Source organism: Gasterosteus aculeatus, chromosome 6 (assembly GCF_964276395.1).
Source record: "Gasterosteus aculeatus chromosome 6, fGasAcu3.hap1.1, whole genome shotgun sequence".
Lineage (NCBI taxonomy): Eukaryota > Metazoa > Chordata > Actinopteri > Perciformes > Gasterosteidae > Gasterosteus > Gasterosteus aculeatus.
Window position 1 is genome coordinate 17812148 of NC_135693.1, and position 20992 is coordinate 17833139.

Consider the following 20992-nt stretch of genomic DNA (forward strand, 5'->3'; position numbering starts at 1 on the left):
GACATTTTTCTCCACGATGGGCGGACAACTAAGGAGTAGTAGTGACAAAACGTCCACAGGCTCATTACTCGCGTCACTTAGCGTGTACTACCAGCTCCCCCGACTGCACAGAGCAGGTTTAAAGGGGCATAATCAGTAGAAACAGGAAAAAAACGACTTCTGCACAAAAAAAAAACACCTAATGCACCTTTTGCACATCCAAAGTTCATGTTACATCAGAAATGGCACCATGTGAAATGTTGACAATCCAGTGGGAGATCACAATATTGGCCAATGGTGAAACTTTGCACCGACGGGCAGGCGGAATAAATCCGCCCGCGGGTTCTGGGTCAGACGGGTTCTAGCGCAGCGACCATGGCACCACGGGGAACATTGACTTTGCTTTGCTCACTGGCAGGTAATCTCATGCTTTATGCGTCTGTCTGAAATGGGTTGATCAGAGTACATTCAGACTGAGTGTGTATGTGTTTGCAGTGTTTTCCTGTTCGACTGGAGGTGAAACTGACTTTCAGAACTGCAACGTGCTGCCTCAGCTCTTTGAGCGTCTATCATCAGACGTCACGGTAAACTACTGTTTGTCCAACCTGCAACATGCACATGAAGTCTAACTTGCGTTCACAAATATCACCACCAAACGTGTTGTGTCTGATTTGGACCTGCAGGCGGCGGCAGAGTGTGCCGAGTTCTCCGCCTTGAGCTCACGCGATGGAGCCGCTCTGCTGCGGTCCATGCGCCGTCTGACCGCTGCGCTGCACAAACACCAGCTGACGGGTAGGACCCCCCCCCCACCCCCCCCACGCACCTGTTGTTCACTAGCTCACAGTCAGATTAACATCAGCTTAATTGGAGAATGATACAGACTTCACCCGAAACTGTAATTCCTTATTCTTGTGCTACATATTCTGTTAATAGATGTTTTCGGTTTGAAGTGAATTCACCCTTTGGTCACAGCGACGCGCTGAGAGCTACTGAAGCACTCGGCGAAGGGTTTTCATCTACTGAAGGAGGCTCTCATCACGGATTACAGCTAAATGTTGAGGTGTAAACTGTGCAGATGGTGAATAATAGTTGCGGCGGTTCACGTGAGCCTGAAATCGGCGCTTTCACTCTTCCTCTAATTGAATGTGGATTTCTGAAACATCAAAAGGCTGCAGATGACCAGCGAGAGGTTGGCATTGAAATGCTTCATTCCTTGTATAACCTTCTGACCTCTAGAATGCCGAGGTGCTGAATCGCAGGGTTGCCCAGGCGCCGAAGTCCCCGCCAACGGAGGATTGGCGTGCGCCACGGTGGCCAGCAAGCGCTACTGCAAACCCCTGTGCAACCACGTGAGTCCCCCCCGTACCCCGCTGTGGAGCCCGGAGACCAGAACGTGCGGGAACCAGTACCAGCGCATCCCACGAATAACAAATCGCCTGGCGGAACTGGTTTGACTCTTCGTTCGCAGGGCTACGACTTTGCTTTCCTCCGGAGGAGTCGCCCGTACGAGGAATGCAGCGAGCAGACCGGCTTTAAATGGCAGAGCCAGTACGTAGGAGGCAACGCGCTGGCTGTGTGCCAAGGTGAGGAGCTTCTCGCGTCCACGCGTGGACTTAATCACGGAAATGATAGAAATCCTGTGAGCGGTGCCCGGATGGATCCGCAGGGTAGCACTGGCGGCCTCTAGTGGGATGTTGCACCGTGCAAGGTGACGTTAAAACTGTAAAAGCGCTGCTTTGTTGCCGTGGAAACAGCCACAGTCTATATGAATGGCTCGCTCTACGCTAACGGAAACGCAACGACTCGTCGTTTTATATGCTGATAAACAGTTTTGCAGAACGCACGTTTGGAAACATATTGCTGACTGGTGAGATGAAAGCAGGAACAAGGTCACAGATCTAGCTAAATGTGCCGTACCTACGACTGCACACGTCTCGATGCGTCTCTTGAGGTTCCGCCTCACCTTCCTCCTCTCCGTCTCCAGAATCACCCATTCAAGTGTCCGGAGCAAAGACGGCGTATTTTCCTAAAGACCAGGACTGCCTGACGACAAAGAGCAGCAGCTCACTGCTGAGCAGCGTGGTGGGAAACCTCACGTCTGAGCTGAGGGGCCGAGGCGTGGTGGGGGGGGAGGCCGAGCACGCCTGCCTCGTGTGTGGATGACGGGCCGAGGCACAGAAGCACCTACGAGGTCCCCGAGGCAGCGTGGAAGCCCCTCCAAGTGGCAGCGAGGGAGAATAAAAGCCTTTTCGGCACCGCTCGCATGCTTACGTCATGGGGGGGGGGGGTGCAAGGGGAAAGGCTGTGTTGTTACCAAAAGTCAAATAACAACATTTCCTCTGTCACTTGTTTTGTATTATTGGTGTTAAATATTGTATTAAATAAGAGTGTTACATTTTTCACTTATCCAAACTTTGCCGTCTGAAAGCAATGTTCAATTTGACCTTGAAGGTAACCCCCCCCCCCAAAAAGTGATTTCACACAAAAATACTTTTTAAAAAGGAAAGCAAGACATTTCTTTGGTGTCATGAACACACTGTAGCTGACAGTAAGCACGTAGGAACGTTTCTGTGCAGACAAACGTCTGCCTTTTCATAGTAATAATAATACCTATGTGCTCAATGTCTGGACCACAGCAGCGGTGAAAAGGACCTTAACCACTCCACCACATGGAGCGCTCTGTCTGCAGTTGTGTCTGCTCGTTTTATTTTTATGAATAAATCCAGACGAGGCTCACCGAGGTCGAGGTTAAAATGAGATGGCAGGATCTCATTAGGTAACTGTTGACATTCCAGATCATTCTATTAGGACTCATCAGAGAGCAAATGACCCTCTGGTGTAGGCCGACAGTCCGTGTAATCATCAATTACTGAAATAACCGTCTGCGGATTGAGGGATTACCATTGGTAAACTGTAGCATCTCTTATTAGGAGGCAACGGGCAAAAACACCATTTATTTCCCTCTGATGTTTCTTGCAGGTAACTGAGTCCCGGGGGGACTCAGTTCATGACCTGCGCATACGGTCATGACCTGGCTCGGGGTCATGACCGTATGCGCAGAGATCACGTTAACATTGACAGAATTGATTTGATAGGCCGAAGACATTTACAGCTGCAGGAGCCCTTTGGGCCACACGAGGGAGCCGAGGGTTTGTGTGCTTCTCATTGGTGTAAACTTCTCTTAACGTTGTATGAAATATATGAAAAGGCTTATTTATTTTACTGCTGAGAGGGGAAAAAAGACTTAAGTGCATATATCTGGTCTCTATCACAGTAATTGACTGGTAAGTGATTACAAAGGTATTTTTTTAACAGCACGTGCGTAAAAAGGTTTGTCTTTGAAATGGCTGGTTTAAAGAAATGGCAGAAACGTGTTGAGGGAAGGTTCATTTGCACACAGGCGATATGCAATATTTTGACTTATCGCACAATATATGAAAACAAGTGCGATATTCATTTTTGGTGGTGCGATATTGATTTGAGTCGATCGCGCTTCTCTCTCGTCTGCTTTCACTGTCGGAGGCAGAGCGGACACCAACACGTGACATCTATTTGCAATAATATTGCATATCGCAATAAAGGTTGGTGCAACAATTGCATAACAAAAATGTGCACAACACAATCTTCTCCTTCACGGATGAGACTTCCCTCTAAACATCCCAAACAACGCTGCCCACGCACCTCGGTTTCCTTTAGTTTGCGTGAATAAAGAGACTTTTTAAATTCCAACAAATTTAGACGAGTCCATAAAGACGCTGTGAACGAGCCGGACCTCAACTCGGGTTAACAACTCCAACATGTTCTAAACCCAAAGTCAAAGATTCAATTCAAATCAACCCGTTTGGCATTCACCTGCTATGATCTTTTTTTCTTTTTACATCTCTTCAAATCCAGTAAGTGAGATTCTGTCTTGACCCAATGTGCCCTTTTGTACACTAGGGGGCGGTATACAATCACTTTTTGAATCTGACAGCAATGGAACACGCAACATGTAACCACCAATATTCCTCACTGAAGCAAACTGGCTCAGACAGATCTGCACGCTTTTTGTTTGGGCTTCACAAAAAAAGAGGAGAAAATAACCAAATGGTTTCATTTCTAATGTCATCTTCCACTCGGTACATCACACACAACAGCAACATTTACAAAGCGTTTTTTGTTCCGACCCAGGCGGCTCTCAGAAGGGAATTAGCTCTTTTCATGTCACTTTTAAAGTAAATGTTAAATAACACCCTCTCCAATTATCCCGCTGTGTTTGTTCCATCCTCTTTATTCATGTTCACGTTGGCTTTGAGTGTCTTTGTCTCCTCATTGTGCCAAACCTAATGCTGCTCTGCTCCCTGGCTGCCGTCCAGCTTCTGCTCATAGAAGAAGAAAAAAGACTCAAAGAATGAACATGAATGACTTTTGAACTCCCTCTCAGGTAACTTCATGAAAATGAATAAACAGTGTGTTACACCAATGAACGTATGTGATGCTGGTCCAATATGAACACACCAGTTTTATCAGGCTGAATAAAAGCGGCTTACCGACTTCAGGAAGTGGATCTCGGAGCTGAGCGCCTCTCGCAGCAGCTCCAGCTCTTCTTCTTTATGCATCTCCAGCTCCTTCCTCAGCCTGGGCAAGAATGACATGTCAGTAACTGGAAGGACAGGAAGAAGAAGAAGAAGAAGAAGAAGAAAATACTCCTAAAAGCAGTCACAAGTGGTCTGGTCCTGAATAGCAGGTTTGGTCTTTTTATTCCACCTGACAGGTGTAACAATCCACTTCCAAGTGTAGAGGAAATATTGCGCCCCATGATTTCATCAACGTGAATGATTTCATCACTCAGTCCAGCTTGTTGTGGACCCGAGGCCTCGGCGAGGACCCGACGGACCGACGGAAACAATACATACAACTTCTGACTCCTAAATCCCTGAGCACAACGATTGAGTGTTTAAGATTTACTTTTTGTCCTCTACGATACGACGGCGAACGATCTGCAAGCGGAGATGCGCCAACCATCAATAAAGGGGGGGGGTTAAACCTGCGTTATAAAGAGACAGGATCGATGGACCATGAGATCCTCGTCCTCAGCACTTCTTGGGCAGATAACAGACGAGCCGGTTCTCTTAAAGAGGCTCGGCGGATGAACACGCTACCCACACGCGTGATTTAAAGCAGGCGAGAGGAGAACTGTAAATAACGAGGAGGCAAAACAAAGGGTTATGAAACGTGCCTGCGTCAGGAGGGGGGAGGACGTGTCCCGGGGGTACGGGGGGGGGAGCGTTAACATGTTTAAATGAATGAACCGTCATCTAGATGGGTTTTCGGGGATTTGTCAATCACTTCACAGCCGCGGTATCGCGGAGAGGAAACATTATCCAAAGTAGCGGCATCAGCAATAACGTTACCAGCAGTTACCACTATTCATCTCCTCTTTAATTGGACGTGGTGTTTCAATGGAGGGGGGGGTCCTCTGTTCATAACCTACGACCACCTCCTGTTGCACCGTGACCAGCGGGCGCTTTGCTGGCCGTTTGTTTCCCCGTCTTCCTGATGCCGCCCATACGGTCTTCAGTGGTTTGTAAGCGCCACTTTATCATTTCTTAAAAACCAGCGTCGTGTCGAGAAGGTACGGCTTGGACGTGTGGAGCTGTTCGAAATGAGGCCGTCCAGCTCCGTGTCCGAAGGTTCACCAAATGCTCGGCACTGTTTGAGAGGAAAAGAGTTCTTTCCCTGCATATCTATAGCTGGCAATTAAGTGAAGAGTAGCAGAGGCCACAGAATGGTTTGAGTGTGTTTCAGTTATGTCCGGCGTGCTATGCTAAGGTCTTCGGTTACCAAATCTCAACCCAATTAAACCCCAAATGAGAGCATGACTCTCTCCATCTGTGTCAAGGCACAAAAACACGCGTCCCAACTAACATCTTAATAATCAGAAGTCCAACACCAGATTTTAACTAAAAAACATTTCTCTGGTAATTTGCTGGATAAGCGTTTGGTGGAAATGCTCACCGCCCCTCATTCCTCTTCCCTTTAAGACCTGCCTGCATCAATCACATTAGCCACAGCCCCCCCCCCCCCCCCCCCCCCACACCACCTCGTTGACTGAATGAAATACATCTCGGATCAAAGCCTTAATTAAGCCAAATGGTCCTAATGTTGTTATTTACACTTCTGGATTTGGACTGGAGCCATCAGGAAGCAGAGAGAGAAACACCGGCAGCGGGGGAAGGAGGAGGGGGGCCCACTGGTGTACTCAGCACTTCTCTCGGGGGGGGATTCGGCTACACCCCCAGTAAATAACAGCGTCTGTCTAACGAGCCCGCAGGGCGCTGCGATTCCCTTCCTGTCGTTCTGCGAGTGCACAGAGCACCCGAGAGTAAGCGGGCGAAGCGGCGCCGAGATGAAAGGAGGGAGATTGCAGCGACGGCCCTTCGCCTACTGACGCAAAGACCACCTGCACATCCCCGCGGCTCAGACAGGGACATTTCATTCGGATTGAGGCTCCGCTGCGTCAGAATACGAACGGATGTATGAGGTCGGATCATTAACAAATACATTTCAATGCACACAGGAATAAGTTATGATTTATATTTGAGGATCGCTTCACATTTTGTATGTGGGTTGTGAATTGGGAATCTTCCGGTTTTCATTTGTGAGTCGTTCTGTGCGCGTTTGCAATCGTTGAGACTGACGTGACCCCGTACGGATGTCACTAACCTGAGACAGGTGGCGTCAGTGAGAGGTCTGCGGCTCACCGACAGGCGCTCGGCTCTCAGAGACGCCGTTGTTGCTTCGGCTTCAATCAATCGCTGCTCCAGGTCTGCGGGCGGGAATAATAGATCACATGACTTTGCTTTTGGCAGCACGTCCACATTAATTAATTAATGTAGCTTTCACTCTGGTTTTATATACATTTGACTTTACTGCAGTTGAAGTTCGAAAAAAGAAATATAAACAATATTAAAAAAGCACCCCATTAATAACACGGCGGGAGCGTTTGGTTTATTCACCTCTCTGGGTGCGTTCCAGGCCCCGCAGCGTGAGCTGGAGCGCTCGCCTCTCCACCTGCATGGCGCTCGTGTGGTTGTTCCTGCGGCTCATCAGCTCCATCTCTGTAAGGGCAGAACAGATGAATCCTATTTAGGCCTCTAGGATGATGAAAGGGCGAAGGTTCAGAATGCTCACAGTGAAAGCATCCTACCCAGGGAAAACCATGTGGGCTTTTTGTTTTTAATTCATGTTAACTCTACAAACAATATGAAACTTCTGTTCCCTTGAGCCCAGATTAGATACATACTGTGAAGACACTGGTCCTCATTTGTTCAGGGAGGTGAAACCTAATGAACAATATAAGTATAATTTGTCATTAAAAGTTATGGGGGAATATGATATCTTGAATTAACAATCACCACACGAGGGGGTTGTCTGGTCTTAAACATAAGTATCTTAACTTTTCTCCGGTTCTGAAAACACTGGCCGTTTATCTCTTGTTATTTATCACACACACACTGATAGTGGTGTGTTCACAACCAGAGCGTCATTAGTGCTGCTGCACTGACTTCTAATATCAACATGAAAGGATTAGGTTACACGTCAGGTGATTTTTGACTTTGCTCCGTAGATCTCTGACAGGACACAAACCAAGTCCTGGTCCCAACATGGTTTTACCTACTAAATTAAACTGTTGGGTTTAATTGAGGCCCGCTGCAGCTTTGAGCGGCGTCGGAGTTCATCACTTCCTTTCACTTAGTTTGGGTGAATTCGTATTCGATGGATATGTTTAACAGATGCCGGGAGTCTTCACTCGCACGCCTTCACGCGACCGGAAGTATTCAGTCTTCATGCTTCAGTGTGCTTCGTGTTTTGATTCGGTCTACTTGGTGTCCCGATGGACGGATATTCAGACATGGGGGAGTTTCTTTTCCAGTATTTCAAACTGTTCCTTGATGATCCGTACAGCATGTTCGCATTAAAGCCGCAGTTGTTTGTTGTTTTTACGTTTTATACGTTTTTTGAACTGTCGCTCTTAACGTGACACTTGTAGATTGTTTGTTTGGGCTCGACTTTTGCCACGAATACGGACGCGTGTCAATAGAAATTGAGACGAGAAAAGGCACCGGAAGAGAAGATAGTTTGAGCAGAATTGCATCGGAACCTTTTCGGCGCCGATCCTTGTTCTTCTTCAACTGAGCTCTAGAGGGAGGCAGAGGGACCAGATTGCACAGATGCTCTTCTGCCATAGACAGTTTGAACAAATATGATAAAAACATATCTCAATAAAAGTCACCAACTACAGCTTTTATACACAATGCAACTACTATATCTTCAGTCCTCCCGGTGATGATTCCAGTTACTGATTTATTTCTGCAACTATCTATATATAATTCTAGCATACAACATCCATCTGCCATGACAACAGTACAATTGAGTGTTTTACGACCTTTGTATAATGATTCCACCTCCCTCTGCAGGTCCAGGATCTCAGCGTGTGTTTGGCTCTGGAACACTATGCTTCTGTTCCCACAGAGACTGAAGTCACTGTTGAACATTGAGATCTCTCGAAGGAAGTTTTGCTCCTCTTCTTTACACTCCTGCTTTATCTGAGTCTGTAATGAAAAGACTGATCACGGGAAACGCTTGCAACAATAATAAGAATGCAGTTTCTTCTGATGCCTCACAGACTTCTACTATTGCTATCCACAGAATTATATATTTATGAAGAATGTGTGTGGGATGCAGGCTTTCTGAATCTTCTGAAGCTGAGGTCTGATTCTTTTAAAACGTAAAGTATATAAAAAAAGACCCAAAATGTTTTTCTTGTAACTTAATGGAGCTTATTTTCTGTCTAAAAGGAGGGAGACAATTATTCCACATAGTTTACTCTATAAAATCTCCCAAGGTATTCATATTACACATAACCGACATGAAATAAGTTGTAAATATTGATTCAGGCTTCAACCCACAAGACGTTCCCTTCGTTGGCTTCTTAGGCACAGCAGTTCCTCCACTTTCTTCAACATCTGGTCTACGCATTTCTTCATCAGGTCATGTTGCAGCCTCATTGCGGACAACTGCTGAGCCTGGAGCAACAATGGATGAGGGGGCAGTTTAGAAACACAATCTGGCAGAGGGATGTACATTGTTAGTGATCCCACAGCAGGAGAAAATAGAAGTTAAAAAAAAGGCTTTTTACCACGTTTAACTGAGGTGTCGTGTTTTTTTTTTCCTTCAATATTCATTCACTCTTCCCGTCTAGATGAGTACAGTACATATACTCCATCTCAATCTCTAAACACTTCTAAACTTGTCTTGTTTACTTCCCTTAGCCTCTCTTCATCCAGTGTGATTATACGCTACAGCACAGAGAACTGAAAATTGTCAAATTATGTAGGAGGGGAAATTCATGGAAGGCGCCTTTTAAGGAAGCCTCAGGCATTACTTTCCGTACACTTTTCTGTCTGTTAGTCGAGTTGTCAAGGACGTGAGTTTATTGTTTCTTAAATAGTGGTGAGTTTTCAGAGAACTCAATCAGCTTCCAGGTTTTCTAAACAGGGTAATTATTGTAAAACAGCTCTCGTGAACTGTAAACTGTAATGTCCTGAGAACAGTAAACACTCCCTGCATATCTGATGTAAAGAGTTTTAATACTCCACTTTAAGGGGGTCAGACAAAGTTATCAGTGCCTTGCGTTCTCAAGCAGATAACACTCAGACACAGAGAGATAACTCATACAAGAGAGCAATCTGCACTTTTCAGACGTCCATACAAGCACCGGAAGGAGTGAGCAATATTTCGGAGGGGTCAACGAGCCTGCCTTTGACATCATATCTCACACGTGCTGAAAGGTTTCACTAATGTTATCCGGTGGAAATTAACCATTGATTTTGCAGTGAAAATTTGCACTGTTGATGAAAACGAATGGCAGAGATTAAGTGTTTTAAATCATGAAGCAGATCAGCTCATCAATATGCCAATATGCACTTTGTTCCTTCATATGACAGTGCCACTAACAATTACTGCTGTAACTGATTTTATTTATCTTTAAATTGCATCACGATAAAACTTGAGACATTCAAAGTAAATAAAAAGCAATAAGACAATCCCTGTTTTGTAAATGCATTTTGAGCAGTTGAATTATATATTTTCCATGTGATACAATAGACAGGATGTGACTGCTCCTTACAGGAGAACACCAAATGAACATTAACTGGAAAAGCACAGTTGCAGCTAGAACAAAATGATACGTGGCTGTGCAAATATCAGTCTGCTCCGTCACAACTTTACCCTGAAACAGGCAATAGTCACAATAACCTTTTAGGAAATCATTATTAATAATTAGTATAAAACGGTTCAAAGTTATAAAGCCATTTAAATGTTACGATTAAGTGTATAATTTGGCACAATTTTGTGTCAGACTACTAATAACTTTGGTAATTCATTCAAGCACAGCCTGCCAAAAACATTATTATATAAAAAGACAAGGCAGATATTTAACACTGCGGCATGAATGCTGCTCCAGTCACAAAAGGTTTTCAGAATTTACATGATGCCTCCATATGAAAGAGAAAGCTAATTGTGTCATAACATCACCGTTTTATCCAGTTCCTCATTGGTCTTTTCATTCTTCTCAGCGGCGCTCTTGATCTTCTCATTAAATCTGATGATGGCTACTTTGACTGAAATAATATATTACAAATAAGGAGAAAGACAATATTAGATTAAATTCACTATAGATAATGTTAGCTGAAATGTGGATTGATAAAGCGGGAGCAAAGCCTTAAATTTGAGGACCCGACTAGTTGCCGTTAGTTAGCATTGTTACTAACGTTAGCCTGTCAACGTTCGTTAGCTGGTGTTGCTAGCTGGCAGCAAGCTTACCTTCTTTGACTTTCTGTGTCTGTTCAGTTAACTGTTGTTCAGTTACAAGAATTTGTTGGAAAAGTGTGTCTAAACTCATTTTTAACCAATACGGCACCAAAGAGTTACTACTGCAAAGTGTCAACTAGCTAGCTAACAGGACTAGCGAGTAGCTAGGGTAAACGTTTACTTAAACTGGGCCTATGACGTGGCGCTCGTGACTCTACGGCCCCGCCCCTCGTATGACACCGACCGGTTTGGTTTGTCCTCTTTGCACTCGTTACTAACGTAACGAGCTTTAACGAGCTTTGCTGATAAACAATGAGCCGTGGGAGCTCATTTCCTAAAAGTTAAAACGTAAAACAGAACACTGTGTCCAATAGAGCGTTTAACCTGACTCAATAGAGCGTTTAACGTGACTCAATAGAATGGCAACCAAGTCTTTGCAAGCAGCGATTAAGGTACGTTTCAGTTAGCATTAGTTAGCTAATGTTAAGTTAACTATTTATGGCCTAACGTTTATGTAGCCTGTCTGATTGTGACGTCATTGTTGTAACTAATAACGTTAAGTAATTGTTCGTGTATCATCATTGAAAAATATAGTATTACTATTTTTAAAATGTAAAGTAGTAAAAAAAAGTTTTAAAAAAGGCACAGTCGGTTTTCCCAACAGAAATCAATTGAGACTCACTGCCTACATTTTTCTCAAATATATTCTGACTGGCAAAGAAGGGGAAAAAAAAGCTTCTGAGCCGCTGCCATGAGCCACATTACCGTGTGAAACGTTAAATGACCCGAGGACTACATCATTGTGACACGCATTTGCAAAATTAATATCACGTATTGATTGAGGCCTTTCATTAATCACCAGACTGAGCCGTTCCCCCTGACTGGCAAGGTTCCCTTTGGAGACTTAAGAACAGCAAAGTCATCAAATTGTAAGCAGACAATTATCCCGGATGGTAGCCGGGGCCCGTCGCTCACCTGTGCCCATTTTCTGTCTCTTAGCCTGTAGTTTTCCCTCTAAAAACAGCTGCGGACCCCGGCCCCGTGGCGTGTTTATCTAACTAAATGGAAAGCCATTTTGAAAAGTGACTGTACTTTGCAAGAGTGATTCATCGCACCCACCTAATCACAGCCTTCCTTTTCTATCAGGGGCTATTCGCTGACATTTAAATAAGCTATTTCATCCCATCTCTGAATGAATGTGTGTGTGTGTGTGGGGGGGGGGGGGGGGTTGATTTACTGACACCAGCATCCTCGATTGATTCAGCCCTGTCCTTAATGCAGAGAGGGCCTTATTGACATAGTCCGGTCATTTAGCCAAGTGGATTAGGCTCTGAATATTATAGGCAATCAATGAGCCATAGGCAGAGTTACAAGTTGCACGGTGCATCATCCCCGTCGTTATACAACCGCGCTCTATTAGTTAAAACTGCCCCCCTTTTGACAATGCTGTGATCCAACAAGAGGTGTTAACAACGGGATGCTCGTTGTTTTCCGAACATGACATCTCCAGTGCGCGGCTTTGTATAGTTTGAATGACAAACAAATGGTTTGCAAATCTGTGCTTTGACCTTTTACTTCCAAACCACCAACAGATGGCGACAGCCACACGGGTGTGCACGCTCCTCAGTGCGGTCAGTGGGGAGAGGGGGGGGCAACCGGCCCTTTATTCTGGTGTTTACTTTAAAGAAATTAAAGATCAAATAAAAACCGGGTGTTTCATCGTCACAAAATGTTGCAGGAGAATGTTTGTCATTTTGCAGATGGGGGAGGAGCCACGCGCGTCCTTTGCATACCGTGGATCAGCTGTGCAGCTGAAACACGAGCGCGTGTTTTTCCTGTTTCTTAAGGGGATTCGGATCTAAGAATTGTCCATAAGCTACACAAGTTGCTGCTACAGTCCGCTAATCATGTCATAAAATGGGTAATGCCCCTTTGCCCTCTCGCATGTCAGCACAGTTATACTGAAAACACACACACGCACACACACACATTTAGAGTTGATAGAGTTGATCGGTTAGATTTCATCTAAAACGCCCTCTGTGCGTTTGAATGACTGGAATGGACTTTTTCTCTTTGCGTGGCACTTTTTTTTTTGCATTTCCTCTTGTCTTCGCTGGACATTTTTATCAGGAGTAAACATCAATAAAAGAGTAAAATAACGCCTGAGACGAGCGTGCAACTTCCGAAACTTCCAAAATGCCACTGTCATGTCACTGGCACAGTATTCGGCACTTCAGGACGTATGCAAAGCAAAATATCTATTTTCTATTACATTTCACCGTGATCCGGTTGTTTGCCGATAGGAAGGTATGCGTTTGTATTATTAAACGTGTGAGGGTGCGCGTTTTTATTATAAGATAACTGTACTTTGGTGCGGTGCGCTGGGGGGTTGGGGGGGGGGGGGGGGGGGGGGGCACACTCATCCTGCTGAATGGGCTGCGGGCGGCCAACACGTCTCCAGTTGGCTGCGTGCGCTCAGACGCACGGACGCAGAGCACCCCGCTGGCTGGACTCGGAGGACGCGCTTCCGTTTCGCCTCCACCGCAGGTCCGATCCCTTTGTCTGCCGGCGGCGAGAAGACCCCCCCCCCCCCCGAAACCCTCCCCCGCGCACCCGAGGAAAAGAAGAGAGGAGAACCAATTAAACACTTCTTTTACGCCAAGAGTCCGACAAACAGTGCAGGATCGGGACTGGAGACTTTTTTTTTTGTTTCTTTGGAGGGTAAGGGGATTGGGGGGGGGGGGGGGGGGGGATTTCTCACATGAGGCGATCCGGACCCGTTTTGCACAGCGGAGCGCGCACTGCCACGTCTTTTCAATGGATTTCTTTACAGTGGAAGTACCCTGGGAGTCAAACTACTGATAAGTTGCTTTTAGCTGGCGAGTTTCTGTCCAACGAGGGTTTATGTTCCACCAGAAGAGGAAGACGATGATCCTCCAAGTGCTCTACGTCCTTCTGCCTCTTTTGGGTAAGTTTCACTGGATGAATTCCCCACCGCAGCTGTGTGATTGATGCCCATACATCCATGGTATTTAGTGGCTAATTTGTGATGGAGGGTGGGGGTGCTTCTGCTCACTGAGAGTCCGGGTAACATGTGGAGGCATCCGTGGTCCGAACTGCTCCAAACCCCAAAGTCGGAGTCAATCAGACCTGGCGCGGCACCACCAGATGATAACGACAGCGATGGTAAATGCTCGCTGTTATCAATGCGTGACTCACGGCCCCAAAACCAGCTGCGTCACCAAGTTCCCAAATAGTGCAACAAACAGCGTGCGACCGCGGAGGTGTCTCCGTGTAAAAGCTCCGCGAGCCGAACTCGTGTTTATTGCGCATAACTTTCTTCATTATTATTATTTTTTTTAATTTGCGCTGTTACCAACTGCCTTTCCAGATGTGCTGTTGCACGCGGAGGAGAGCGCGCGTGCCGGCGCCCCGCGGCTGGACTGCGTGAGGGCCAGCGAGCAGTGCCTGAAGGAGGAGGCGTGCGGCACCAAGTACCGCACGATGAGGCAGTGCGTGGCCGGCGCCAGGGAGAGCAACTTCAGCATGGTGGCCGGCCGGGAGGCCCGGGACGAGTGCCGGAGCGTCATGGACGCGCTGAAACAGACCCCGCTGTACCACTGCCGGTGCAAAAGGGGCATGAAGAAGGAGAAGAACTGCCTGCGCATCTACTGGGGGATCTACCAGACGTTACAAGGTCGGTGCGGGGGTTTTATCCGCAAAAGCAAAACTCATTTACTCCTTTTCAGCAACGCGATTTAGAATTATGTAATTTGATGCTCGTCTTTCGTATACAGGTGCAGTGAAGAATGAGCAATGTTAGTGCTGCAGTCCCTCTGGGGATTTTTGTTTGGGTGGGCTGCTACATTAGGAGTATATGGCCCGCAGCTATTAATAGGAAATGGGCATAGGTTGTCTAATCTGCTCAGTAAAGGGGTGAGGGGGATTAGTGGCCCCCATGCTCCTCCCCACGGTACAGAGGGGGCACCCCCCCCCTCCAGACTCTATGACCTCCCGATCACTGCTGTGCCACAAACCGACAAAACTTCACACCCAGGAAGTAGCACACAGATATTTATGTATCAGTAGTCCAATGCGTTCACTCCGCGGGATACTTTTCTGACATCCCAAATCCCTTTCCTTGAAGGTAATGGAGCGTGAGGCCCGCTGCCATCTTTAAGCTTATATCCTAGCAGGGGGGGGGGGGCTTTTAGTCCCTAAACTGCACCCAGCTCGCTGCCACTGGGTCGGCTCCCACTTGCGCAACACAGCTGACCAACCTGCCTAATCAGGCGTGTGGGGGCTGTGTGCCAGCGTGGCTATTGACTGACCCAAATAACCCATGACACTGTCAGGCTAATGGGGGACAGCGGGGGGGGGGGGGGGGGGGTCTTGTTTATCCATCCATCCATCCATCTATCTGTCTGTCTTCAACGTGTGCTTGTCCCCATCACAGGAAACGACTTCCTGGAGGATTCTCCGTACGCACCGATGAACAGCCGCCTGTCTGACATTTTCCGCCTGGCTCCCATCCTGGGTAAGAATGAAAAACCAGAAAACTTCCCGTGCAGGCTTTCGCTCCATCCCTCACCGAAATGTTATCTGTGTGTGTCTCGAGTACCCTCCCCCATCCTCTCCGCTACGTTTTGCCCGTTTCTCTCTCCACTTGTTCTTTGCCCCGGCACCATCGCATGCTCGCTGGACGCCACCTTGCATGGGGGAGCTATAGTTCTGAGTGTCACCGAGCCGTGAACAAACCTGTTGGCCAGAGAGCCGCCGTGTTGATCTGACGCAGGGAGAGCGAGGTGAGAAAAGCGTCCTTTCTGATCTCATCGGCGCGTGGGAGCGATGCCGGCGAGAGCCTCTAGATGGCGATGTTATCCCCTGCTTCCCGGGCCGCCGCGCAGGTACTGCGTGGAGCCACGGTGGAGGCCGGTGTGGCGTTCCGAGGGGGGGGGGGCCCGCTCTATATGAATGTGGCACAATCACGTGGCTGCTCACGTTTTCATTATTACACTGCGGGTGACGAGTGGTGTGTCAAATCGAACAGACTTGCTCTGCCTCCGCATCGCCGGAGAACCAGGCCGATATCTTGACCCCTTTTGAGGAAGAGGAGCCTTTTTTCTCTGCCGTATCCGCCGTCGTTTTTATCCCACAATAGGCTGTTTTTCCCAAATCCAATGTTCCTCCCATAGAAGGGTGAGATCATGATGTGGGTGGTTGAGATAGAGATTAACAAAATCTCCCCCTGGGTACCGACTTCACGTTAATTTGCTGCTTCCTAAGAGATATTGCCTTGAGAAAACACCAATCCCAATAGGAAAAAAAAAGAGGACTTTCACGGGAGACACCACGCCACACTTCATTACGTCTCTGGCCCCGTAACACGCCCAGCGAGTCCCGGGAAGGACGAGACGCCCGCCGGCCGTGGATGCCGAGGCGAGTGCAGCATGGGATCGTAGTTCACATCAGTGTGCCAGTGAGCGAGATCCATCGCCGGCCCGGCGCTGTGCGTTCCAGCAGTGGGAACGGACAGATTTATGGTGTCGTCCTCATCGTTGAAGGCAGGCGCTCCTCATTTAATGTCCAAATGCCACTTGGTAGTGATCGACGGCTTTGCATATGCTGTATATCTCTCTTTGTAAGAGGCGGAGATCGGACACCATATCGGAGTGTCAGCGTCATTTAAGGACGCTCATGGGTTGACAAATGATTATTTTCATTGACTCATTTGTTTATCACATTAACAACGAGTTCAAAGAGTTAGTTAATCAATGAGTCCAACAGTGAGCAATGATATCTGGAAGTCCTCCTATTGGAGAAGTTGAGAAAGATCTTTATTTCAAGAGGACAACTCTTTGTCTCATTTTCTATCACCGTTGGTGCTTCACGCCTTTCAGTTTCCCACATTTTGGCTTGTGACCACGGACGTTTCTACGTGACGACCTTCTCAGGTTGTTTGATTTGAGGGCTTTTTAGCGGTGGAAGACAAGACCGCATTAAGCTAGAGGAAATGTATCAACTAATGACGTTTTTTTATTTTCGTAATAATCTAACTGCTCAGATTTATCTTCGGACACCTTTAACCCCTTGACCAATCCACAGCTATGCAGGGTTTATCCTTTTTCTATAGTATAGCTATGGGTGGATAACTAGTTGGTTGGTTGATAAGACAAAGCAGACGGGGATAAAGTTAGAATGAAAATAGCAGCTGATCTTTAGAGGAGAATTGTGGGCGGCAGTCGGGGGCGGACGGGTGAGAGGAGAAGGCTGCAGGGGTGACGGTTAATCAGCGAATATCAGGGTTAGCCTAAGAGGACACAACGGGAGAGAGCATGAGATCACTGCCTCCACTGCTCTTGCTCAGGAGATTAAAGGGTGGGGTGAAAAGGAGAAGGATGGAGGCCGACATGAGTAGAGCTCAGAGCTTGTTTCTGATCACTCAGACGGCCTCGTCGCGTCAGTTCCCCGGTCGCAGCGCACCGGATTCAGCGAGGGAACTTAAAAAAAAAAAAGTGACATGCATAAATAAAGCCAAAACACACACACGGTTTGAAAGGACAACCAATGTGCAAAGTGCTCCCCGGGGATTTCTCATTTCTGTGTGTATGTTTACACATGCAAATGTATAGACATCACCTCTGTGCTTAATCTCCCTGATGACGCCAACATTACAGGCACATTAAGAGCAATGCGAACGTCTTGAATGCACAAGGGAGATGTATCGGAAATATCAATGCACAAAAAAGAAACAGAGCGCCAATAAAGAACGTTAGAGGTTGGGTGATATTGGAGGTCTCTGTACATATCTCACAATCATGATTTACATCTTTCGCACACCGTCAATTTAATGTTTAAAGGTGAATTATGACTTTTTTTCAACTTAATATCGTTACACTTTCTATTCATGCAGAATGCGCTCAGGTCCTCGGACTCACAGGATCCGAGTCAGCCATCTGTGGCCCCCCATTTCAAGACAGGTTACCACATTAGTCTCAGCGAGGCAGTACGAGCTATAGGAGCAATAGGCCCCCGCCATGATCCTATAATTCCATAGTCGGGCCCCGTTTCCCCGGACGGAAGTGACTAATCTCTCGTGATACGTACAGCGCACAGACGCTGAGACACGCACCGCTGCGCCCCCGGACACCTGTTTCCCCATGAAACGCCCAACGGCGTCAGTCCGCTTTCGTTAGGGGGACGGGACATTTTGGCCACATGTGTACTGCGTGTGAAACTCAAGGGAATGTATATGTGGTGTCTGCTGATTTACAACAACAAAAAAATCACAATTATAATATTTAAACAAAGCACCATTTAACACGGTGCCAAAGGCTGGTGTGCGTGGAAAAGGAAAATAAAAGTGGGGCGGATTGAGAGAGAATCTTGAGCACATCTCTCGCATGATCCTATTCATCACCGCGCCGTTTGTCTTAATGTGGCTGTCTTCATCCATAATCATTAGTCACATTAAATCCCTGGAAGTTGCTGTAAACACTTTCTCACTGTCAGCTCAAGTTTGCTAAATTATTCAGAAGTGGTTACAGAATATTTTCCAACCCGGACATTGTAAAAATCAACTGTGACTATATGATTGAAACAGTCCAGATAACACACACACACACACACACACAGAGGTCGTTCCACTGGGTTGATTTAGCTAATTATTTCCAGGTCTTTTCTGGAGACCTCGTAGGGGGAAGAGTCCAGTGAGTCGCGGGACACGCGGAAATGAGCAGCTACTCGTGCAGTGGTCGGTTTAGTCCAATGCATTTTCATGAATCCCATTAGTGTTTTAATCAATTAATTAACCATATCAAACATTTCCGCCCCCCTTTCTTTTTCTCTCTTTGTCAGCTCTTTTTCGAGCGTGTTGGTTTTCACTTTGCATCGAACACGCGTGGCATACGTGAACACACATTCTATTTTTTACACCGGTAAACAAAAACGTAGCCGCCCGCCACTCAGAGCAGAGAAGAAACACACGTTTTCCATCCCACCGCCTGAGTTCATATAAGCTGAGAGTTTAGCTGAAGCGGCAGTCGCAGATGTTCGCGCGTCACTGATCCACGCAGGAGGGAGAAACGCGCAGCATTATCCCGAGATCCAAGTGGACGTTTGGCCCACGCGTGCTGCTGGAAAACACACAGCCTGAGTGTATTACTGTATTCATAAACAGTGGCTGTTTAAGGTTCCTTTTGTGTCCCTTTCGCAACATTACGTCACATGATCTACCACTTCTTTTCCTTTCTAGAGCCGAGTATGCTTGACCTAACAAAAAGAACTATTTCCACATCTACAAAGGTTTTTTTTTTTTTAAAGCAACCACAGCACCCGTGGTTAATTGACGCGAAGGCAGTGGCAAGAAGTCGCTTTGGATAAAAGCGTCAGCTAAATGACACGTACTGAAATGTAAAAGACGACAACCAGGAGGTGTAACCTATGAATAAAGATGAGTTCCTACAGCTGGCGTCCTCGCTGTGACTGACCTCTTGACAGATGTTTGGCAGCTTTGAAGCGATAATAAAGTGTTCAGGTTGGCGGCACTCAAATCAAAGTGCTGTTTGTGCTTAAAAACAGGGCGGCGCGAGTCTGGAGACAGAACGTTCAGATTTGTCCCTCTCTCCTCAGTGTCTTTCCCTGTCTCGGCCTCCTTACATGGGTTTGTCACGTGAATGCAACTATAGGCGATCTAGGCGGATATGCAGCGATCGCAAACTGTGTTCTCTGACTTTCCGCCTTTTGCTTGACTTAAGCTCTCTCCTTAAGCTCTGTCCTCCTCCCAGTTGGCGCCGTGAATGTCGCCCGCTCACGCACTCCCAAGCCCAAATACACCGAAGCTCAATACTGCGTCTGATCCACGAGTCGAGACTTCAAGCGGATCCTCCTCCCTCCCACGCCTGAGTCAACCTTGCAGCGTTCTTGCAGCGGGTGTTGCCAGTGTGAAAACATCAGCAAGTTGCGCGTCCCGGCTGTCAAGCTTCAAACCCCCACCCGACCCCCTCCCAACCCCCCCCCGTGCCGACACGCGGGACTTGAGAGGCTGTCAGCATCAACCACTGGCTGCAGAGGAAGTCACTCTCATTACGAGCTGCCAACGTCTGACTGTCTTCCGCTACCTCTTCCCCTTCTCGTGTCTGTCTGCAAGGTGTGCGTGTGTGTGTCTGTGTGTGTGTGTGTTTATGCGAGGGTGAGTCAGGGAGGGAATACAGAGGTCAAAACATAATTTGTTCTGTATCTGAGAGATACAGGTTGTGTCCTCACCGTTTGGGACGGGCCGAGTTGGGACGGACTCGTGACCTCTCATTGAACGCGTTGGCCCGGACATGATTGGTCCTACTAGACCTAAAGGTTGTTAAACCCCCGGCACAGCTCATGGTCCAACACACACAATGATGATGTTTAACCCCCAGAAAAGAGCTCATATCACAGAAAACCAAGGCTGCAGTGGATATTAGAGAGTAAAATGAAAAGATTTGGGTTCGCCGCCCAGTTGGAGGAACGCGCAGCGCAGCTGATGACCTCACCAGTTTCCCGCTGTGGTTTTGGCGTTAGTCATGCGCTTCTGACCTCATCAATACACTAACTGTATGAACCCCTTTGCATAACTTCCCACAACGCTGCCTTCGTCCCCTTTGAAATCTAAATGACTCAAGGAAGGAGGTTTCATTAACGCTGCGTCATCAAAAGAGTTTTAGTTTGACAATCGCAAAAAAGCTCTGCCTCTAGTTTGAAACTAAAGCTTATATTGGATATTTTTCCAGACATCTTCATCCAGAGTGCTTACTTTGTATGGAAGAAAAAGTAGACACACCTTCATGTGTAAAAACAATACTAACTAACAATACTAGTCACAATGACTTAATAAGCTCCATAAATTGATAGTGCACAATATTTTAATCAAGAATAAATATTCATATTTATAAATGAACACAAATATCTTGAATCTGTTCTGTCTAAAATAGATATGGACGACAATAATCCTTACAGCGTTTGCCACCACTTTTGGTACAGACATCCTCAGTCCCAAACTATGTACGATTAGAATATTAAAAGAGCTAATTGAGCACCGGGACGTCCAACTTGTCTCTCAGTCCGCGAGTGGTCCGCAGTCCGTTGACGTGAAAGAAGAAAGTCGCCTGTTTTGGGACGAGATCAA

At 46.9% G+C, this 20992-nt stretch overlaps 3 protein-coding genes across 4 annotated transcripts in view; 2 read left to right on the top strand and 1 right to left on the bottom strand.

The window, feature by feature from the left end:
• The first annotated feature begins 242 nt into the window (after positions 1–242).
• Positions 243–2391, top strand: LOC120820750 (uncharacterized). Its single transcript, XM_040178872.2, has 6 exons — positions 243–397; positions 475–563; positions 663–771; positions 1216–1328; positions 1448–1562; positions 1964–2391. The coding sequence occupies exons 1-6, from the start codon at positions 355–357 to the stop codon at positions 2140–2142; spliced, it is 648 nt and encodes a 215-aa protein (XP_040034806.2). The 5' UTR covers positions 243–354; the 3' UTR covers positions 2143–2391.
• A 1838-nt stretch (positions 2392–4229) lies between these two features.
• Positions 4230–11411, bottom strand: LOC120820749 (coiled-coil domain-containing protein 172). Its single transcript, XM_040178870.2, has 8 exons — positions 10846–11411; positions 10558–10643; positions 8931–9047; positions 8408–8573; positions 6978–7079; positions 6685–6787; positions 4509–4596; positions 4230–4337 (listed from the first exon to the last, which is right to left on the bottom strand). The coding sequence occupies exons 1-8, from the start codon at positions 10922–10924 to the stop codon at positions 4302–4304; spliced, it is 777 nt and encodes a 258-aa protein (XP_040034804.1). The 5' UTR covers positions 10925–11411; the 3' UTR covers positions 4230–4301.
• gfra1a (gdnf family receptor alpha 1a) overlaps positions 11097–20992 on the top strand; it is a 57945-nt gene continuing 48049 nt past the window's right edge. For both annotated transcript variants that reach the window (XM_078104879.1, XM_078104880.1), the window contains exons 1-4: positions 11097–11285; positions 11696–13801; positions 14225–14530; positions 15290–15370. In XM_078104879.1, coding sequence (XP_077961005.1) covers positions 13738–13801; positions 14225–14530; positions 15290–15370 — 451 coding nt within the window. In that variant the 5' untranslated portion in view covers positions 11097–11285; positions 11696–13737. The remainder of the gene's footprint in view (positions 11286–11695; positions 13802–14224; positions 14531–15289; positions 15371–20992) is intronic.